Here is a 14,826-nt window from a genome sequence, read left to right as displayed (position 1 = left end):
TACCTGATTGGGATGAAAATGGAGCAGAGCAGATCCCTCACCCAAGGGTAATTCAAGCTCTTCAGGAAGGCTGTGCAGCTGCTCACTGAATGCCCAGCATCACATCCCCATTCCCCCCAACACCACTGTGCAGAGTCTACCCGCAACTTCACCCTCTCTTGCAAACTCTCTTCTCCCAGGGGTTGGCATGGGTGACATTCCCACTGGAAATACATGGGGTGAGGCTGCATCACTGACCACACTGCAGCCTGTACAGCTGCTCACCCTTGAAGGCCCAGGAAGATCATGAACTGGTATATCTCAATTGATTTAGTTACAGTGACCCTGGGAACCTCTTCCTTGGGTAGGGCCTGGAGAGCATGCTGGGGCTGTCAGAAAGGGGACACAGGTGTTTGGAACTGTTTGGAAGAGAGAGAAGGCAAAAGGCAACACAGGGTGGGTAACCATAACTGAAATTACAGAGTGGAAACAGGAACACCCACTCTTGGAGGCATTTCTGGGCTGCACAGCTACCTAGAAGGTCTGCTGGGACTTACTGGGCCACTGTTTCCAGGAACTCAACAGTGAAGAAGTGGTTACAGATATTGCCAGCACTGAACATTAGTCCCCCCTCAGGGCGCTGCTGCTGTGCAGTCTCTGGGCTGATCTCGCTGTACTCCACCACCTGGTACACCCCATCGACACAGCACACCACCCCAACAGGCTCCGTGGGGTAGGCCTTCTCCACTACCTGCAGCCACAGGACACAGGTTTATGACAAAGAGGAAGAAAATCCCAGGACTATTCCAACTCCCAAGTACAAACAATCCCACAGCAGTCCTCAGGGCTGTGCAAGGGGCACAGAGCAGTCTGGAAGCACATTTTCCCCAACAATTCAACATAAACCCCAGTACTCAACTGTTAATTGAACAGTTTCTCAGAAGACAAACCAGTTAAAAGCAATCAGCATCCTGGGGGGCAGTTTTCTTATCAAGGACTAGGATCTGGCATTAGAAGAAAGCTGTTTGCAGCTATGAGCCTTCAACTCCCCATTTGCCTGAACAGTGCTAATGACTCAAGTAACATAAATTTCTCTTCAGACACCTGCTGCTTTAGGTTGACAAAATCCAGGCTGTTTCGGCATTCCCCATCTTCCACAGCAGAGCGTAAGAAATGCCTCCATTAGACTTAAAGGTGCATTTATAAAACGCAACCCAGTCCAGTATGGCTTCTAGACAGCCCAAGTGCCTTTGTAGAAAGGGCTGGGCATAGAGGGGAAGCAATTCCAGGGTGTAGTTTCCTGTGCAGCTATAGTCCTTGCCCTAACTGAAGTTTATTTTCCACAATACTCTGGGAAGAACAGAGGACACCCATGGGTAGGGATTTGGAACACAGTGCAGGCAGCAAGCAGCTCTAAATCTGCTCAGAGTGAGCTGCTGATGGGCAAAGGGTTGAACACCCCAGGTCATGTAAGCTCCCCGCAGCCAGCAGCTTCCAAATGTCATCGGACCCAAACTCCCTGTGGGAAACCAGCCCAGTGGTAGCACTGCTTCACCTTTGCACCGCAGTCTGCCCCTTTGGAAATACAGAAACCTATGAAGACTGGATCTGCCATTTTCACGAGGATATTGTCCACACAATATACATGGACATACTGGATTCCACGCTGCTTCATATCATCCAAAATTTTATTATCCATCAAAGCACGGTATAAGCCACCATTGCCATCTATAATGCAAGAGAAAAGAGAAAGTCTTGGCTTATTAGTGACTTTGGGGTGGGTTTTTTTGTGTCTAACAGAGCAAAACCAGAAAGTACCAAACAAGCTTTCTTGAACAGAAGAGCAGGGAATGTTTTCTAGTCAAGAGCCAGTGCTACCAGATTTTATTTCCAGTTCTGCCACATAGTTCAGGGGAGTATGTTCCTCTCTTCACCCCAGCTCTCTCACTTGCAGAATGGGACCATGGGGACCAGCCTCACTGAGCAGCATTATGAGACTTTCTGAAGGCTAGTGAGATCCTCAGAGGGAGAATACTAAAGGGCAAATCTATGCAGAGGGTGGGAAAAGTCTTTTACATTTCTCCTCCAGTGCAGGGCAAAAGCTTGTTTCTTCTCTTTCTTGGAGAAAGACTAAAATAAATCTTATTCTCTGTTTATCTTCCCCCCACAACTTCTCAATGCCTTTTTAAAGGCTTGAACTGCAGCTGCACAAAAGACACCTGCATGTTTATCACAGATCACCCATTTACAGTTCCTTCTTGGATGCCCTTATCAGCTCAGGAGAACCACTCTGCAGGTGCAACACAGTCCTAACAGGGCTGCCATCACCAAGTCTCTTACCATGTCTAGGTTAAGAGAACATTACAAGGTGAGACATTGCTGTCATTTTGAAAAGAGTTAATCTTCTTGCTGCTCTTTTATCCATTTCCAGCTATCAGCCTTGAGCTCCTGACCTTCACCACGGGAGGCAGCACTCCAGAGACCTCATAGAGAGCTCTGCTGATGCACCTTTTTCCTACCCTGCAGCCACAGCACTCCTAATCCTACCAATACTCCCAGACTTGGATAAAAAACATGTGCTGTGGTCAAATCTCCAGCACGAACTAAATAGAGCTATGCTCCTGATTACCAGCCTGAAACATTAGCAGCAGCTTTCCACATTAACTGGAAGCATGAACCCTGACCTCCAAAGCCTGCTCTGTGTGCCCAGCTCGCTGATGGCCCATAGCAACTATCAACATACATGACAGTACTACAGTATGGAAGAGCAAACAGCAGGTACCTGGAGCCATGGCAATTTTCCCCTTCTCCTCCAAGATGGCCTTCCCATCAAAGGTGACAGCAGGCAGCATCCTCTGTTCAAACATGATGACGTTGGATCTATCCAAGTTGAAGTAGTTGTGTTGTACAAAAAACTCTTCTGTCGGCCCCAGTGTGAACTCACTTGTCATGATGTACCTGGGCAGGAATAGGGGCTGGGCAATGAGAAAGAACAACACAAGCAAAAGGCAAAACTTCAAACTGAACACAAAAGAGAGGAATCCCAGGAGTGTGAAATGAGAGACACAGCAGCATCCTGTGGTGAGCAACTGCACACGAGAGCTCACCTCCAGAACTCATCCCCAGAACAGAAAGGCTGCAGGGGGTCCTATGACCGTATCAGGGTATGATCTGATATGATATGCCAGGACAGAGGCAGAGCCTTGCCCTAAATGTGAACAACATCTGAGTATCTGGATAAGCTGGAAAACAAGACAAAGGGCAGAAAACAGCTTCATTTACTCTAGATTCAAACTGATGTTAAGTGTCTAAAGAAACTCTGACCAGCTCACTCCGCCAGCACCTCTTCAGTGCCAAGGCAAACAGCAGTATTCCCATATGTTGGCTGCATGGTTTGTTTTTGTCTTAGGTTTTTCTATTTCCTCCTTTCCTTTCAGCTCCACATTGCTTCTGTCTCTTCCTCCATTATACTCCTTCACTACTGTCTAAAAGCCACCTTCATCATCTACCTGTCAAGGTCTTCAACAACTATCAGCACAGAATACAGGGTCCTCTGTCAGCATGACAGAGGAAACAACGCCTGGCACACGAGAGCCTGGACCTCAATCCCCCATCCCCAGTTTACATCTCTGCAGCACAGCATAGCCTGGGCCCAGGTGTATTGGAGCAGCAAACTGCTTCAACTGCCTCCTCAGCTGTGGGAGGGGAACTGGAAACAGATGTGGCATCTTGCAAATAATTCATCCTGGCTTCCAGGAGCACCAGGGATGATGTATTTGCAATTCAGGTCCTGTATACAAGGCTTCAGGAAGAAGGACAATATGGACTCACCTTCCATAAGGAAACAATATATCAATAGACTTTGACTTCCAATTTGTAAAACAATGTGGCAACCTGAAGCCCTCAGACACCTGCTCTTTCATTGTGGAAACCTTGCCTCAGACCACACACTGATACCATAAGGGTATTTCTGCATAATCTTCACGGTCTAACAAAGAACATTTAGCAGAAAACATTTCCAGACACGTCTGCAGTGCCTTCCTCTCACCCACCACATCCCATAGGAAATTCACATTTTGCACTGTGCCCAGAGCTCATCTCTTTTGAAAGCCAGGAGCAGCCAGCAGAACTGGCAACTGTAAACAGTGACAGCAGGAGGTGGCCTAAACACAAAGCAAGAGGTTTTTTGCTGTGGCAGAGATTATGGACAAGGGTGGGAAGAGTGGCTCGGAAGGCAAGCTCTAGGTTGTCCTCCATGCAGGAACCTGAGAAAGCAGAAATGGATGAAATTTCTTGTAAAGCATCTGAAACCATCACTGAAAGGTGCTGTTGACAGTGTTGCCAGTAACTGCTTGGAAAGCCAGCAAGGTACAGCAGTTAGGGTTGTGGTCAGTGATGCAAAGGCAGCACTCAATCCCTCAGGTCTGCAGACATGGACCTGCCACCTCCCATCCCTCTGCACCCTCCTCCAGCCACTGGCATCGCAAATCCCACCAACAAAAGGCTCCCCCCGACCTGTCTCTGTACAGCACCCAGCTCAGTGCTTCTTGAAGACAACATGGGCAAGACTGGAATGCAAAGAGCCCTGCACTGCAGATCTGGCTCTGCGTCACCTACCAGGGAATGGCACACTTGCAGTGGTGTCTCTTGCCAGCAAGCTGCTCCACTTTGCGGATTCTTTCTGCTTGGATCTGATACAAGTTCTTGCCACTGGGCAACCCCACATTGTACATGCCTTTGGGATAGCTGACTCCCAGGCGGGTTCCTTGTCCTCCAGCCAGGAGCAGCACTGCCACCTTGTTCTGTGAGATCTGATGTAAACCTGAACAGGAAAAGAAGCCCAAGGGAACATAAGAACCTCCAAAGCAATCAACACCCCATGTTCTTCTCCTGAGCCTTTCTTCAGAGCTCAGGCAACAGCCAGAAGCTGCCAGTTCAATGCTGGCAGCTCAGAGAGAAATATGCCACTGCACACACAGGAGAAAATTCATTTCACCTCCTGGATGCAGCAGTTTCCTCATCTAAAGCAACAACTGGTGTGAAAACAGACAATAGCCATGAGCTGCAGCCTAGGAGATTCAAACTGGACATTAGGATACAAAGTCTTTACAGCACTGGAAAAGACATCCAGAGAGGGGGGAGATGTCCCCTAAGGTTTTCAAGGCTTACTTTGGTAAAGCTGTAGCTGCTCTGGCCTCGGGCTGTGTACAGTTCTGGTCCAAATGGGGGTTGGACTAGAGACCTCCAGAAGTCCCTTATCATTTCTACATCGCAAAGAAGCCAAGTCTCATTATCTTGAGTAAAGCATGAGCATTTCTGGAATCTGCCTTAAACAATTATCTGGACCTGTGCTCCAGTTTCAATAGAAGCTGAACAGAGCTGCAGTCAGGGCTAGTAACACAGCCAAGCCTGCAAGAGCTGCAACTTCCACAATCTAATTAAAACCAGCCTCAGTGCTCCTGACAAATCAGGGAAGTCCAGAATCTGGGGAAGAACCAGACACTCAGCTCACTCTCAGACTTTGGTCCCTGTCTCCTCTGAAGCCAGCATCACAATAATGACTGACAACTGTGAGAAAGATTTTTCATTAGGGAATACTTTGTGTTTCTCTGGGAATGCAAGGAGCACTGCCCATGTCAGAAGCCACATCTCTGCTGCAGTAGCTATCAGGGCCTTCTGCCACTGCACAGCACTGAACTGCCACCGCTCCTGCAGCCAAGGACAGCCTGTGGAGCACCCCAGCCTTCAGCAAACACCCCACATTAACCATAGCTGGGGCTAAAACACTCTTGATTTGGACTGAAAGATATGGGGACCAAAGAAATTGAATTAGAAGAAAAACAGGATTGGGTTTATGTTAATCTTTAAATAATTGGCTGTTTAAATGAACAGTAGAGCAAAAATACCAATTGCTGTTTTAACAACCCGGCTCGATTTTAATTCTGTTCAGAACTGCAGCTTTCAGCAATTTTTTCAGCAAAGACTTAAGTCATCCATGACATTGCAGTAACACGACTCCCCTTCCCAGGGTTACAAGTTTCAGTCTCACCACAGCAGTAACACAAATTTTTCCCTCTAAACACACCCCCTTCCAAAAAGGCTGGTAGCGTCCAGGCACACAGGGAGGTGGTTCCACAGCCATGGTTCTGCTGCAGAGCAGCCTCTGGGGTCACAGGGCCACAGGAGTGGAAGCTGGAAGCAACCTCTGGAGATCTTCAATCCTCCAAGTGGGATTTGGGGAGCTCCCTAAGGAGAAACCTGTGGGTGGAAATCTTGGGATTTCAAAGTTTCAGGAGTCCTTGGATAGCAGGGGAAGCTTGAATAGCTTTAAATTTCTAATGTAAAAGACATGGAGCATCTGGGTGAGCTGCATGGTGATGCAAATAAGACAACCAGCATTTCACAACCAGCATTTCACAACAAACCACAAGCAATAAACGGCTCCTTTGTGCCTCCACTGAGCTGCCCATGAGACTCAAAGTACAGAGCAGAGGGTCTCAGGCTCTCAGGCTCTCAGTGGTCCCATCACATGGGTTTTCCTGCGTGCTCAGCTGTTTGCCAGTGCAAGGCACCACTGCAGGAGAAAGGAAAGAGCTGAGTGGAGGGGCACCAGAGCATGGCCCCAGATCTCCTCGTGCCCTGGCTTGGGTGGTGCTGTTTCCCTACTGGGATCCAGCACAGAAAGAATTTATGGAGGGGGAAAAACAATCCTAAAAAAGTTGCCCTGTGGGACACTTCCAAACTGTTCTGCCCCATCCCTAGAAATGTTCAAGGCCAGGTTGGACAGGGCCCTGAGCAATCTCATCTAGTGGGTGGCATCCACACCCATGTCTTTAAAGTCCCTTCCAACCCAAAGCATTCTCTGATTCTATGAAATGGGCAATTAAAACATTTTAAAAATATATTTTTCTTTAAAATTATCTAGAACTGAAACTGCTTGAGCTAAAGTATTTCACATCAATTTATACCAAAGCTACTTGAGGTCTGAGCTCAGCATTTGCTGGTTTCAGTTGCTGCAGCATGGGGGGTCCTGCTTTGGGGTGCAATTGAGATTCACCCACCAGCGGTACAAGTTGGGCACTTGCCCCGCTGCATCTCCCCCCTGCACTGCCAGGCTCACACCAACACACACACTCGGGTTCTGATGCAACAGACCACATCCCACAGACCCCAAATTAGAGGTTTCTACAGAGCAGCAGATTGTGACCAAGGGGATCATTCACCTGACACTCTGGAGTGAACACTGTATTGGGAAAGTCAAGGAGGCCCCCACTTTGTCCCACAGCAGCAAGGAGCTACAATTCTCAGCCACAGCTCACAGATGCCACAGCTGGCATCACTCCACTGAAATGCAGATGCCCCAAAGGAGATAGCAGTTCTCAGAAGTTTTCCATGCAGTGACAAGGGGATGGGATCTGCCCAAGGGGGATTTGGCATCTCACACCCATCTCCTGGAGGAGCCTCTCACTGCAGGGACTGAAACCTCAACCTCATTGGGATAAACCCAAGCTCAAAGCAATATCACTGATAACATCAAGGATGTCACTTTTTCCACAATCCAGCAGACTGACAGGGCCATATTCCAGGAGGGCTCACCATGGGGCACATGAACAACCCAGAAAGGGGAATGCTTCCCATCATTTATGGCATTCTCAGTATTTATGGTACAACCCTACAACCCAGACAGTTTTTCCAAGTTCTGATCCTAGGTCACCAAACAAATAACTCCAAAAATCTGAGTAAGTAGCTCTGCTCTGACTTCCCAGCTGTAAAATTACCAATATGCACAACTAAAGTTCATAAGAACTGACTCATCTGGCTGCAATGGAAAGATCTATCCCCTTAAAAAAAATCCACCTTATTTTGTGCAGCATGTGAAATACAAACAGCTCAACTAAACCGAAAAAGTGTTGGCTGCTGAGATACCCACAAATGCTGCAGCCAGTCCTACTCTGCATAAAAAGTAAAATAACAAAAATAGATTTTGTAGGAGGAACAGACTGGTCTTGCAAGAATTCTCTTACTGAACAGCAGTCAGCAAGAGAAGAGTCCAAACTTTTCAACTCTGCAGAGCAGTCAGATAACCAGAATGGCTCATCAAACTCTGATGAAATGGGTACACCTCAGCCCATGGCCATGACTTAGATTTCATTAATAGAACACTGACAGAATGTAAAAGTGCTTGTATGTGTGTTTGATTTATACCATCATCCCTAGGGCTGCCTGGAAAATGTGATTGTTAAATGTCGGCATTTAAGATCTGAAAGCAAATCTAACCAGGCAGTTTCATTGTCTGAGAGACAATAATAGTAGTAGTAGTTTTTTAACTATTAAAAAATATCTCAGGTGTTCCCAAGACAAGTTTTGAGTTGTCTGTTTTGAGGTTCTTTTATCCATCATTTTTTATCATAGAAAAAGGGGGAGGGGAAAGGAGGAGACATCATTTCAGCTGTTCAGTCTTTGGAGGATGCAATGCAGGTGGCAGCTGTGGAGAGCTCAGACACCCACGGACAGAGCACAGAGCAGCTCAGCTCAGGGTGACAGTGACCCCACAGCCACAGGCTGTACCAGCCATGCAGACTCAGGGATACTGGGCAGCAGGTTGGGACAGCTCATCTGCTCCCACCCTGCTCAACACCACCAGCAGCTCACTGCAAACACAGGCCTTCCAGAGCTGCATCCCCTCAGGGACCCACGATCCCGCGAAGCCTGTGCCCACAGCATGGGTTCCACTAGGAAACGCCATGCAGGGATGCTGCTGGTAACAAGGCCACGTCTGCAGGGACACACAGCAATGCCTGAGTTCAGCAGAACAAAGCCTTTGCTCCCAACTGCCCTCCTTAAACCAGATCATAAAAACAAATCAAAGGAAACAGAACATCTGTGTGTACCCCTTCTGGTAGAAATTCAGGCTGCCTGTAGGGCTGAGGTGGCCTGGAGCCATCAGACTTTAGGGCCAGGTGATTTGGGCACAGTGGCAGGATCCCAAACACACTAGACCTGGGCTGCTGCAGGCAGTGCTGGCAACCAGCAAGGCCAGCCCACACAGGCAGCCCAGCCTTCCCTTCCTTTCCGTGCTGCAGCCAGTGGCACAAGGCAGACACACCAGCTCCTCACTCGACGAGTGACCCAGCTTGATAAAGCTGTTAGTTTAACAGCAGCCCTGACCCAACCCCATGTGCCTCTAGGGCTCAAAGGGTCCCTTCGTCCTCACTGTGACATCCTCAAACAGCCCTGCCAAGATGGACTTGGGGGTGTGTGTGGATGAGAACCTCAACATGCCCTGACCAAGTCCACTGGCACACAGAAAGCCCCTGTGCCCTGGGCTGATCTCACAAGGGGCAGCAGGTGAGGAGGAAATTCTCTGCCCTTCTCAGGTGAAACCCCACCTGCAGTGCTGCCTTCAGCTCTGAGGTTGTCAGCACAAAAAGGACATAGAGTTGCTGGAGTGGATCCAGAGGAGGCCATGGAGATGCTCCAAGGGCTGGAGCCCCTCTGCTCTGACGCCAGGCTGGGGGAGCTGGGGGCATTCACCTGGAGAAGAGAAGGCTCCAGAGAGACCTTAGAGCCCCTTCCAGTGCCTAAAGGGCCTAAGGAGAGCTGGAGAGGGACTTTGGACAATGGCCTGGAATGACAGAAAAAGGGGGAATGGCTTCACAATGACAGAGGCCATGGTTAGATGAGATATGATAGATTGTTAGATAGATGAGAAATGCTTCCCTGAGAGGGTGGTGAGGCCCTGGCACAGGTTGCCCAGAGAAGCTGTGGCTGCCCCATCTCTGGAAATGTTCAAGAACAGGTTAGACAGGGCTTGGAGCAACCTGGTCTAGTGGAAGGTGTCTCTGCCCATGGCAGGGTGTTGGAATGAGATGGTTTTTAAGGTCCCTTCCAACCTAAACCATTCTGGGATTCTATGATTCACTGTACCAGCTTATGTTCCCTCCATCACCACTCAGCCCCATCAGTGCAGTCATTCACAGCAGAAAAGCTCCTCTGCCCTGTGACCCCGATGCTTCTATTTCTTTTTCTGCTTGGAAAATTTGACTCCCCTGCCCACACATCCTCACCTCTTTACTGGCAAGGTTGGGTCAAAGCTGTGCAGCCAACTTGTCAAAATTTAGGCAAGTATTTCTACCAACCATAGGTGGGTTTTCCTGGCTTTTTTTTTTAATTAAAATTATTTTTTAACAGGGCTATTATATTTTATAAAGAAAGATCCAAGACACATGCGAGCCCTTACAAATAAATAGGACTGTACACTTAGAAAAAATCACAGGACATCCATGTAAGATTTACATGCTGTGGGAAGAGCACATCCAGCCACCATCTCTCCCATTACCCCTACCTTTCACACACCCGCATCTACCAGGCTCCAAAAACCACGGATTATGGACTTTCCTGGGCTTCCTTCATCCACTTTTCTCCCAGATCCCATCAGCCTTCTGCCACACATGACACAGCATGGATGGGGATCAGCACCTGAAACCGGCCTTTGCATCTGTTGGTGGGCTGGGAGCTCATCCTCCCACAAAGGCAGCTACCCAGTTCAGCAGCAATGAAACTCCCCCTGCTCCCACCCTCCCCAGGGACTCATAGAGTCATAGAATGGTTTGGCTTGTAAGGGACCTTAAAGACCATCTCCTTCCACCCCTGCCATGGGCAGGGATACATTCCACTAGACCAGTGCTCCAAGCCCTGTCCAATCTGGCCCTGAACACTTCCAGGGATGGGGCAGCCACAGCTTCTCTGGGCAGCCTGTGCCAGGGCCTCACCACCCTCAAAGGGAACAATTTCTTCTGCATATCTCATCTAACCCTGCCCTCTGGCAGTGGGAAGCCATTCCCCCTTGTTCTATCACTCCAGGCCCTTGTCCAAAGTCCCTTTCCAGCTCTCTTGGAGCCCCTTTAAATCCTTTAGTATTACATATTTTTCATGACAGATACTGAAAACCATTTTGACAGAATACCCCTATGCCCTCTAAACAGTATTGTCAGTGTCACGTCCATATGTTTTTTGAACACTTCCAGGGATGGTGACTCCACAACTGCCCTGGCAACCTGTGCCAATGCCTGACCACCCTGTGCCAATGCCTGACCACCCTTTCAGTGAAGAAATTTTCTCCAATACTCAAACTGAATCTCCTCTGACACAACTTGAGGATCTTTCCTCTTGTCCCATCGCTTGTTATGTGGGAGGAAAGACTGAGACCCACCTGGCTATCACCGACTGTCACGGAGTTGTAGAGATCTGATCCTACCGGGCACGGCCGCAGGGCCTCGGCTGCTGCATTTCATAACGCAGAGTGAAAACTCGGTGTCTCACCCAATGTTCCCCGGGTCGAGGACACCGGCTGCCGGCGCTCGGGCCGGGTGTGGCCGCGACCCCGCTCTCTCCCTCCTTATCCAACCCGCCGTCCCTGCGGCTCCCACCCGCCGGCCGCCGGCCCCGGGAGCACGCGGTGCCGGGGCCGGACCACCCGGTGCCCCGCGGTGCCACCGCAAGAGGCGGCTCCTGCCCCGGGGCCCCGCCGGGCGCAGCTCCGCTCCCGCACCGCTGGGGCTCGGCGGAACGCGGCTGCCCCCGAACCCCCGCGCTGGACCCCGGCAGCCCCGGGACAGAAGAGACAGGCGGCCTCGCAGCCCGCTCACCTTCCGCCTCCCAGTGCTGCAGCGCGGCGGGGCCGCTGCGGCGGGCGCTGCCCAGCAGCTCGGCGGGGAGCGGCTCCATCCGGCCGTCCAGGCGCTCGGGCGGGCCGCGCTGGCGGGCCCCGGCCGCCGCCGCCAGCCGGCAGTGCTCGCCCAGCCCCGGCGGCAGCGCCGCCAGCAGCGCTCCGCGCTGCGCTGTGTCCAGCTCGGCCCAGAACCGCAGCAGATGGCCCTGTCCGCACCGCTCCAGCCGAGCCCGCACCTCCTCGGGCGGGTCCATGGCGTGGGAAGCCCAGTCTGAGCGGCACGGGACACGGCGGGACCGGGCCGGGCCGGGCCAGAGACGCTGTCCCGCCCCCCCGAACCCCTCCCCGCCGCCCGCGGATCACGAGGTTCCCGGAGCCGCCTCCCGGCTCGCCCCAGCCGCGGTCCCGCAGGGATTGCGGGTAGCGCGTGAACTGAGAAGTCAAGAACAGGAGAACACTATAAATCAAACTAAAATGCCAAAGAACAACTTTGTTTGAACTTTGTGCTCATGAGCATAGTAAAATCCTCGCCCACAGGCTGTGATTGCCCCTTACAGTAGCCATCCTGCCTGCAGTCAGAGCCCAGCTGGGTAGGAGAACATGAGAAGACAGGCAGCAGCTCAGACACAGCCACGTCTCTGCATGTGACCGGAGTCGGGGAAGCGAGACCCCATCCAGATGTGACCATCAGATCAGGAAGAATCCCTGAGAGTTGTCAAAGCTTCAGTTTCACATTCTGTTTCTTATTTTATGTGACTTGACACAGCTTCTGCTCCTAAGAGCCTTGGGGTTTTGAAACCTCCTTGCTCTGCTCCCCTTTACATGAAATCTCTCCCTGCTGTGGTGGCATCCCCTGTCTGCCCAGGTCCTTCCACACAGGTGGTGCCTACATAACCACCAGCCCTTATCCATCCGGAAAGGCCAGCAGAGAGGCAGGGGTGAGCCAGATCTGAATGGCAACTGGTGTTTCCCAGTAGCTTGAAGGAAGGAGAGCTGAATAACTGCATTGTTTATATAAAAACAGACATCTCTGTTTGTCAGAAGAGTCTGGGCTGGCCCCAAGATAAACTGTATAGTGAGAGAAAATAAACCCTCCCCTAAAAAAACACGAACCCCCCAAAAGTCTTTTCCAAGAATATCCAAAATCTCCCTAACTTCATCCACTGGGCCTGGAAATGTCAGTGTGGATGGAAACGCCAGTGTGTCTCAAAGCAGCTTGTCGAGGGCAGTTTGATACAGAAAACGCAGCAAGAGCAGAGCTGCCATCAGCAGTTTTGTCCCAACTCCCTGTGCTGGAGCAGGAAGCTCCACATGGACAGCAGCGAGAGTATTTCAGCTGAACTTGCAGATACAGTAAACACCAGGAGCTGTGTCTGGTATCTCTGGTTCACTTTCCTGGTGGGATAGACTGGCTAGGCAGGGAGATTGGACAAAAGACATTAAGGTCGTTCTGATTTCCCCCTGTTATTCCTGTTCCGCAAGGTCAGAGATGGGGGAGGAACCTAGAGGAAACCCCCTTTTTTTGTAGATCAAGCCTTTGCTGAGCATAATAGCCCACGTGCTGATGCTGCCAGAGCTGAGAAGCACCACAGTGACTGCCTTGTTTTTCGAGTAGGAAGGGAAGGGAAGCACTGGTTCCTTCTCCCCGTATCCTGAGCAGGTGCGAACCTGTTCGGTCAAACACAGCTAAGCCAAGCAGAGATCTCAAACAGGTAGGACAGGTCCCGGAAATTTCTGAAAAGGAATGAATTAAAGCAAAGCAGGCTGTGAACAGCTCAGCAGCAGCACAGAGAGCAGATGGAGCAGGACCTTGGTAGAGAAAAGCCCCCTAAGGGTCTCCAGAGGCTGCTGTGATTTACCTGGCAGCCTGGGGCTGGGAAGGCTGAGTGTCCATGGAGAAGAGGAGTGGCAAGAATGGAATGAGAAGCCAGAAGTAGGACCAAGGTGCTGAAGACACCTGGATGCAGTCTGACCTGGACAGGGAATCTGATGGCAAGGGGAGCATAGCAAGGGCCATGTGGGTGGGAGAGCTTGAGCCCCAAGTAGCTTCCACCCTCTTCCTTCGAAGCCAACTCAGAGCTAAAGGGAATCACCCCTGGTACATGGCACAAGGAGATGTCCATGACACAGGTAGTGTCACAACCTGAGCACTTGAACAGTGGTTCATCACCTTTCCTGACCATCACCCTTCTCCAGCAGGCTTGCTCCCTGACACTCCTCTCAGCATCATGAGCATCAGACCAGGGTGGGGGCTCTGAAGGTGCTGGCATGTGGCTGCCCAGAGCCCCTTGAGCAAGCTGAGGTGCCTGTGACATGGGAATCATGACACCAGGGCTTTGCAGTCTGCTGTGTTGCAATGGACTCTTTGGTCGAGGGGGTTTGCAGAGGAGGCAGGACCTTGCACTAGGATTAACATGCTGCAGCATCTAACAGACGCAGCAAAGTTCCCTGTAAAGTAGAGAAACTCATTCTCTTACCAATACCAGTGCATATTAAGTTTGTAAAAGACAAGATCCAAATCCTGTTTCTCTCACTTGTCAACACTGGTGGGTTTTTCCATCCTTTCTTCATGTCTTTGGTTCAACTGGGCTTCTACCCCATCTCCTGCTGTCTGGTGCCCACTGGTGCCTTACCAGCCACAGCATTGGGATGATGGGACTCATTTTATTTCCCCCATGGCACCAGACAAGTACACCACACAGGACTCCTCCATGCTGGTGCTTACATCTCCCTCCTGTAGGGATGCTACATTGACTAACACTTCTTGGGTGTATTTGCAAAGGTGGCAGTAAGAGTGAATGCCATCGCTGGGATTCTCCTTGTCCCTGTTCATTAATCACATTGGCTCTGAAGTCTTTAGAAATTGTGCTGGTTTTGACTGGGGTAGAGTTAATTTTCTTCGCTGTAGCTTTTATGGCGATAGGTTTTGGATTTGTGCTGAGAATATGGAGACCAAAATATTGTGTTGATAACATGGAGATATTTTTCTTACTGCTGAGTGGTGCTTGTACAGACCCACGGTCTTTTCTGCTTCTCACCCCACCCCACCAGGGAGGGGGATGGGGATGCATAAGGAGTTGGGGGGATACACAGCCAGGACGGCTGACCCCAATGGACCCAAGGGATATTCTGGACCATACGACATCATGCTCAGTATATAAAGCGGGGGGCAGAAG

At 50.5% G+C, this 14,826-nt stretch overlaps 1 protein-coding gene across 3 annotated transcripts in view; it reads right to left on the bottom strand.

Annotated features, from left to right (window-relative positions):
• The window catches only part of UAP1L1 (UDP-N-acetylglucosamine pyrophosphorylase 1 like 1), a 39,287-nt gene extending 27,296 nt beyond the window's left edge, over positions 1–11,991 (bottom strand). For 2 of the 3 annotated variants that reach the window (XM_032130746.1, XM_032130747.1), the window contains exons 1-5: positions 11,628–11,984; positions 4,597–4,801; positions 2,762–2,937; positions 1,535–1,707; positions 537–730 (exon numbers count right to left, since the gene is read on the bottom strand). In XM_032130746.1, coding sequence (XP_031986637.1) covers positions 537–730; positions 1,535–1,707; positions 2,762–2,937; positions 4,597–4,801; positions 11,628–11,904 — 1,025 coding nt within the window. In that variant the 5' untranslated portion in view covers positions 11,905–11,984. Of the gene's footprint in view, positions 1–536; positions 731–1,534; positions 1,708–2,761; positions 2,938–4,596; positions 4,802–11,627 lie in introns of all 3 variants that reach the window. The other variant, XM_032130749.1, reaches the window with a different exon arrangement.
• Positions 11,992–14,826: the final 2,835 nt, after the last annotated feature.

This window comes from Corvus moneduloides, chromosome 21, assembly GCF_009650955.1.
Source record: "Corvus moneduloides isolate bCorMon1 chromosome 21, bCorMon1.pri, whole genome shotgun sequence".
NCBI classification, from domain to species: domain Eukaryota; kingdom Metazoa; phylum Chordata; class Aves; order Passeriformes; family Corvidae; genus Corvus; species Corvus moneduloides.
The sequence above is the reverse complement of the archived record's forward strand: the minus strand, read 5'-3'. Positions and strand labels throughout refer to the sequence as shown.